The sequence below is a fragment of the Dermacentor andersoni genome, chromosome 10 (genome assembly GCF_023375885.2).
Source record: "Dermacentor andersoni chromosome 10, qqDerAnde1_hic_scaffold, whole genome shotgun sequence".
Classification (NCBI taxonomy): Eukaryota; Metazoa; Arthropoda; class Arachnida; order Ixodida; family Ixodidae; genus Dermacentor; species Dermacentor andersoni.
The window spans coordinates 130,071,447-130,078,384 of NC_092823.1; the positions used below are offsets into that span (position 1 = coordinate 130,071,447).

The 6,938-nt window shown below is 41.8% G+C and overlaps 1 protein-coding gene across 2 annotated transcripts in view; it reads right to left on the reverse strand.

The window, feature by feature from the left end:
• Nucleotides 1-6,729, reverse strand: part of LOC126545055 (kinesin-like protein KIF16B) — a 68,476-nt gene extending 61,747 nt beyond the window's left edge. Inside the window, exons 1-3 of one of the 2 annotated variants that reach the window (XM_050192687.3) lie at nt 6,465-6,729; nt 3,862-3,931; nt 2,622-2,654 (exon numbers count right to left, since the gene is read on the reverse strand). In XM_050192687.3, the coding sequence (XP_050048644.1) occupies nt 2,622-2,654; nt 3,862-3,931; nt 6,465-6,511 (150 nt within the window). In that variant the 5' untranslated portion in view covers nt 6,512-6,729. The remainder of the gene's footprint in view (nt 1-2,621; nt 2,655-3,861; nt 3,932-6,464) is intronic. The other variant, XM_050192688.3, reaches the window with a different exon arrangement.
• Nucleotides 6,730-6,938: the final 209 nt, after the last annotated feature.

Genomic DNA, 6,938 nt, shown 5'->3' on the forward strand with positions numbered 1-6,938 from the left:
TTTTATGAGCTGTGGGCCAGAAATTATGCAGGAACTATAAAAACTAGGTCTTTGTAAAGATTGGCTTGTTTTCACTATTACACACTACACAGTTAAAAAAAGCAGGATGGCAGCAATGGGGATAGACTTATTTATTTTTGCCCATACAATTTTTCTTGCTACCATGAGATATGCTAAATCTTGTTATTCTTTGTAATAGATTCTGTATTTTGTTCTGTTAACATTCTTTTATTTTTGCTTGTGTATTACCGTATGGTGTGCTGCTGTTGCTTTGAGTTGTTAAGTTCATAATTTTTCTTGTAAAGGAGGTCCCGATACAGTCTTTGACTATGGCACCTCCTTTTGTATACTAAATACCTGTAATATGACCGAACTTTTAATAATAAATTCCGATTTGGGTATACCTGCTTTTTCAGGCAGTAGAAGATGGTGAATGTTAAGTTTATAAAAACACTGGTTGACTTAAACAACAATAATAAGAAGGGAATGATAAACTTATAATTGCTTAATTAGGCAGATTGCTGGTTAACCTTTTATGACAAGAGCGCAATACGACACCTCGACTACTGAAGACATGCCACTGTTGAAGACTTACCACTGCACACAAAAAAAAAGTCATCTATTTATCTGGATAACTAACCATTCGGTTACCTAGTAATGGTCTAGAAACTAGAAATTAAAAAGTAAATGGGAATAAGCAACACAAGAGAAAAATATCCTTTTGCTCTTAGAAAGCTGAACCAGACACCACAATGCCTGCAGTAAAGTTTTGGAGCAACACCGAGGCCACAATTTAGAAAAGGAACACAACACATGACCTATTTACAAAGACTGCGCTGTCACATGGTCATAAATTTTATAAACAGATGTCCCATCTACAGACTCTGGCACAGTGAATCAGAAGCTCCACGCTCACGCGGCTCCATTCACGTTTGTTCAGACAAGTTTCGCAAGGTCGGCTCACTGAGCCATAAAGTTTTATGACCCACAGTGTGAACCCACATGTGGGTTAAAAAGAAACTTTTGGCAAAGCCTAATGGCTCTGCATCAAAGATATGCCGCTACAGAACTGAACAAAAGCCACCCCCATTATCACGATGGCCCCGCGGGTGTGGTGATAAATGATAAGGCAAAGCTACATGCCGACACAATGCTGGACTTGCGTGTTGTGCGATGTGGCTGTCACTGCAATTGGGGAAAACGCCCTCAAGTGAATGCGCTAGTGCAAGAATTTCATTGACCGACAACTGCTTCTGTGCAGCGGAGAATAGATCGCGATGTAGTACAGGCACACCATTGCAGCAGGAAGGCCTGTGCATACACCAATTTGTCAGTGCTCTTTAGAGGCTGGTAAATAAAATTATGGGTCTGCCCATTGACTCTATTTTGATGAAATGGTTTACATCACAACAATGCACACCAATGATTATAATTAGATCGCTCTAAGAAGCTGTTTCCAATAAGATGGAGGAATGAAAATAAATGGTTTCTTGAACACTTGTTATGCTTTCCTGCCCTTAATTTTCAAACGATCTGTGATGTAAATTTATCTATTGCAATAATTACAAAGGAAAAATGCCTAGAACACTCTGTACTTTCACGCTGAACTAAACTGTACATTTGATTTAAGAGCGTGTAAAGCTGACAATCTGAGATGTCACCAAGTGACAGAACAAGAACATCTTTTTAAATAACCTTTGTTAAAATTTTGTTGAAAAAATTGCTGTACCACTTGTCATATGAGCACTGTTGCCGATTATTTCTGCGTTTTTCTCACGTTTTGCCAAACATGTGCATGTTGTGTATTTTTTTGTTTTCTCATTGTATTGTAATCCCACTCTAGCTGCTTGGACCACATGGCCTGCAGTATTGTGAAAATAATATAAATAAATAAATAACTAAATAAATAAATAAATAAATAAATAAGAAACATGGCGTTTTAAGCTTGTTCACTTGACTGTGCAGGCAATACGACTATATTGCTACTCAATATCACTGCAGTGTGTGTAGCTATAAAACAAAATGCAATTGGTAGACGGTTTAAAGCAATTTTTCCACCTCTCAACTAGAATTCTGTGCCTGCGATAAATATTTACATTCTACTTAAAATAATTTACTGGTGTTCAGAAAAAAAAACAAAGTATTTATATCTGCAGCTCCGCTCGACAGAATTTGGAAAGGGCATTGTATTCCACCTTCTGGGATCTTGTAAAGCAGTTCGAATTGCTGGACTGAACCTTAGAATTTGGATTGCTGAATCGATGCAGGTGTGTGGGCTTCACAGTAACTTGAGTCTCAATAGGTAACTAATGCATAAAAGTTTGTTTTACAAACAGCACACATGTATCACGCTAGTTTATTGTTTTACAATTAAGCATAATGCCAGAATGCAAGTCCCATCCTGATTCAAGAAGTCAGAATTGTATGCAGCGAAATATTATGACAATTGGCTGGGGCAGGTTAATTATATGCTACTGTGCAAAAAATTCATCATGCACATAGAATCCCCCACAAGACGTCCATGCAACACGGTGTGGACAGAAACCATGCAGCCTGGCACAAACTCCACGTAAACACAGGAAGCGATAACCAGATTGACAGGCTTGAAGCACTGTACTCACTATTATATTGGGGCAGGAGATTAGGCTCTGAAACTGTACGATGCAGAAAAATAAAGTAGTTGCGATGTACGAGAAATAAAAAGCCAACTACTGACTGTACACAAGAATCCAAGAAGTACTAAAATAAAGCAGCATTTGTGCACAGATGTGACAAATTGAAACTAGTATGATTATTCCTTATGTCAATTCGGTTTTAATAAAATATTTAACATTAACAGCATGTAAGGCAGATTACCGACTGTGCTAAGACATAAACAGAAATATTCTCTAGGAGCAACAGGCATAGGCCACAACAATTGATGCCAGAAATACACACATTCAATTTTGCAATTGCAAGCTGCTAGTGGATAAAATGTATGCAAGCATGCTTTGTACACTTGTTATAGAAGAACAAGAAATGTAGTACCAACTCAATTCTTGACAGTTATTGCAATCACTGGCATGAGGAAGGTTTGACTTATAGGAACCGAGGCTGCCTGAAGTACCAATATGTGAGTGCATAATGTAACCGCACAAACAACAATGGACAAAGAAGTAAACGCACTGGACAAGCATGAAACTTGAGCAGTTGAAGTTCTGCGCTTGCCCAGTGTGTTTCCTTCTTTGTCCATTGTCGTTTGTGCGGTTACATTATGCATTCAAATATCGACCACCAACTAGTCCGCCTTTCTCAGTTACGTATCAATATGTGCCACTACATTTTTATATAAGTAGACATTAAAAAGCAAAATAAGAGGGGCGGGCATACTTCCTCAGCACCCACCTTTAGTTTAGGAGTTTGAAACAAAGAAAAAAAAAAGCCAATCTTCCCAGATATCTAGAGCACCCTATGAATGTAAATGATTTTGTCCCACCATTTCGCAATTGTATTTGAGAGGTCATCTAGCCTGGCAATACACAATTATAGAAAATAGGGGTGCTTAAATTTTCCTTAACACGATAAACAGCTGAAAGCATTCATGTCAACACTTCCAAGAAACCAAAAACGTGAAACGAGGTGCTGGAAATTATTACGAACAATACTGGTCTGTTGAAAAAAAATTTCTAAAACAAACTCGTTCAGTCATGTCAGGACAAAACAGCCAGCACGCAAGAATATCAACTAAAGCTTACTACAGGTCAAAGCACATCTATATGCACATGCGAATGTTCAGAGTTATTGTACCACTAAACTGGCACACAATGTCATCAAGCACACCTGTTTCCCATGCACAGATGAGGTAAATGGCCAATGACTAACCTTCAGATTTTCAATGCATGTCTTGTTACCATCCATGCGAATAATCTCACTGCTTTTCAAGTCAATCTCCCTGCAGAAGAAAGAGGCAAGCATGTAATTTCGACACACCTTTCCATGCCAATGCCACCTTTAGTTTGGCTTCTTGCTATATATCGTTCAAACTCCACCCACCTGAGACCAGTTAGCTCTCGCATACCATCACATTCTGGTACAAGCATTAAAAATAATAATCAGTAAGCTATTTGTTTCCGCGTGTCAGTTAGGTCCCATACATGTAAAAGATGCAGACAAGTAAGACACATCACCTGTGCTGTCTTCTCACTTGCCCATATCATTGCCCCATTTTAATATGGAAAGAAAAATGCAATTACGAGAGTCTAGTTGGCTGAAAGCCTTCCAGAAAAAGATAGCCAGATTATAGAGGCTGCAAGCCCCAATGTTGAGTGCAAACAAAACACCAGGAAAAAAAAAAAATTAAATTATGGGGTTTTACGTGCCAAAACCACTTTCTGATTATGAGGCACGCCGTAGTGGAGGACTCCGGAAATTTCGACCACCTGGGGTTCTTTAACGTGCACCTAAATCTAAGTACACAGGTGTTTTCGCATTTCGCCCCCATCGAAATGCGGCCGCCGTGGCCGGGATTCGATCCCGCGACCTCGTGCTCAGCAGCCCAACACCATAGCCACTGAGCAACCACGGCGGGTAAAAAACACCAGGAAGGAAACAATGAAGTCCGCTTTTGTACCTTGCACCTTTTTTTAGCACATAAAGGAGGAGTGATTGTGGAAGAAATATGTGGCGAAGAACAGACCACATTGAGCGACAAAACAGCACTAAGATGATGAACAACAGAATGTTCCATTCTTATCTGTTTTCTTCTTGCTTCATCTGCCCTTGAAATGCTCTATTATTGATCAACTCCTTCGTTTTGTCTACACTCAATATGTTCTACTATAATGATTACTAACCAGACCAGCGCTATGGCATATAGGACCATTTCATGAGATCACACAAGAGGAAATGGTGCACGAAAAGATGGCATACAATTTTCTGATCCTTCTGATCCCCAACACCTTGTTTTTGTTATAGGATTTCGGTTTTAACTTTAATGAAACCACTACTGCATGGTCTGACACAACGGCTGTGCTAGTACTTCAATATGTGCTGACTTTCCCCAACGGAGCATGCAGTTGAAGTATGCAATATCTATGAGCGAACATCTGCTTATCTTAAGCAAATACATACTCGACCTAACTCTATCCAAACAAACGATAAATCAAGGGTGCAAGATATTAAGAGCAAGATGACAACACCTCAGAAAATGAAAATCCTATTTTATTCTCTGATTTGGTTTTGTTCGACAGTTGTTTATAAGGTTGGCTGGCACCCCTTTATCGCACCTTTCTTATCAGGAAACATTGTATTTGGCAAATTTCACTACACCACAAACTGTTCGTTTTCCAGACGTATACAGAGCGCTTCTTACATTACTGAGAAGCTTTTCAACACTTTTAGATCCATGACAACTCTTACAGAGTAACGAATGTAAAAAAAAAAAAAAAAAAAAAAAACATCGAGAAACGAAGTTTCATTGAGCAGGAATATTTTTAGCGTGCGAATTCACATGTAGCACTGGCCTTTTCTTATGAGAAAAAAATGGTGCACTTCTAACATGGAACAAGTCAACCGTGTAAATCACAGCATACTCCAGCGCAGGCTGTGTAGTTGCCATGAACGAGTTCAACGATCGATTCCAGCCACTAAATAAAAAGCCAAACACTGTCGGCGAGATGTATGCATGGTTTAAGCGCTCCTGCTGCTTACGCACCATTAATATTTCTGTATTGTTTGCGTGAGACTGTTCAAAGCCAATAAGAGTGAACTGATATTAGTACCTAGGTGCTCTGAAAACCGATACATCTCTGCCAAAGCGTGTCCCGCCAAGTATTGTTTACAGCCTTGTTTCGGCTGGGAACATGACGGAGCTCGAACACCTTTGTGTAGGATTCACATAGACGGTCGAGAGAAGTCATGAATCGTTACAAGAAAAGTGGGAATTACTAGACTACGCCTCCGAAGAGACGTGAAGTACGACGGAGAGCAAGCGCTCCAAAACGCACTCGGCTGCAGCACTGACAGTTGCCAAACGTACAGACCGCGCACACCCAGTTCGTTGCTTTATTCGCAAGCGCCGAATATAGCCAGTTCATCACGCGCTGCACCCCAGAATCTGAAAGCGCGCCGCGCAATCCTTTCAGCCAATGTTGACACGCACGTACGCAGTCCACGGAGCTGGCGGTCTGCGCAACGAAAAATGCAAATAACAAGACGGCAGCCCGGAACGGCGCGGCGAACAGCTGAAATCGGGAGCGCAACAGCGGGGGGCGCAAAGCTCCGTTCCAAGGAAAAATGTGTTTGTTATGTCAGGAGCAGCACCTATTCAAGGGCCGTCAGAAGCGAAACTGCTACGACAGAAAAGCAAACCGTAGCAAACGCAAGGCAAGGAAAAGAGTGCGGTCCACGAAGCGAGGCTGGTTTTCTTAGAGCGACAGGCGCGTGAGTCACACACACGAGTCGGTTGCGACGCGAAACTGTCTCACCTTTGATTAAAGGGCCTGGCACGCACGGCGACCTTCACTGACGCCATGGTGCACTCCCGTGAAGTTAGCAGACACTACTGGTTGCAAGAAAACACTGCAAAACAGGTCAACACAGCATGGAAAACGGTGGCTGAAGGGTCGGCTCCTGCTGCTGTCTGCATAACTGCTCCGGAGACGACGTTGCGAAGATCACAGCTGTCGCACATACGGGGGATCCTGAAACGCGCGCACACATTTGGCTCTCGCTTCTGTGTTGCAGCCGTTGCTGCACTCCTCTCAGCTGCGGCCGGCGATACGAGCGCTACCTGGCGTTTTCCAAGAGCGACGTCGTGCCAGTGTGGCCGCTGCATAGCGCGAACGGCGCTAAATTTGGCGAGGAAGTTGCGCATAAAGCCCGGGTGCGCGTTTGTTGGACGTTACGCAGTTACGCCGGTTACGCTACGCTTGAGCAGTTCTTTTGTGTCGGTCGTTGTG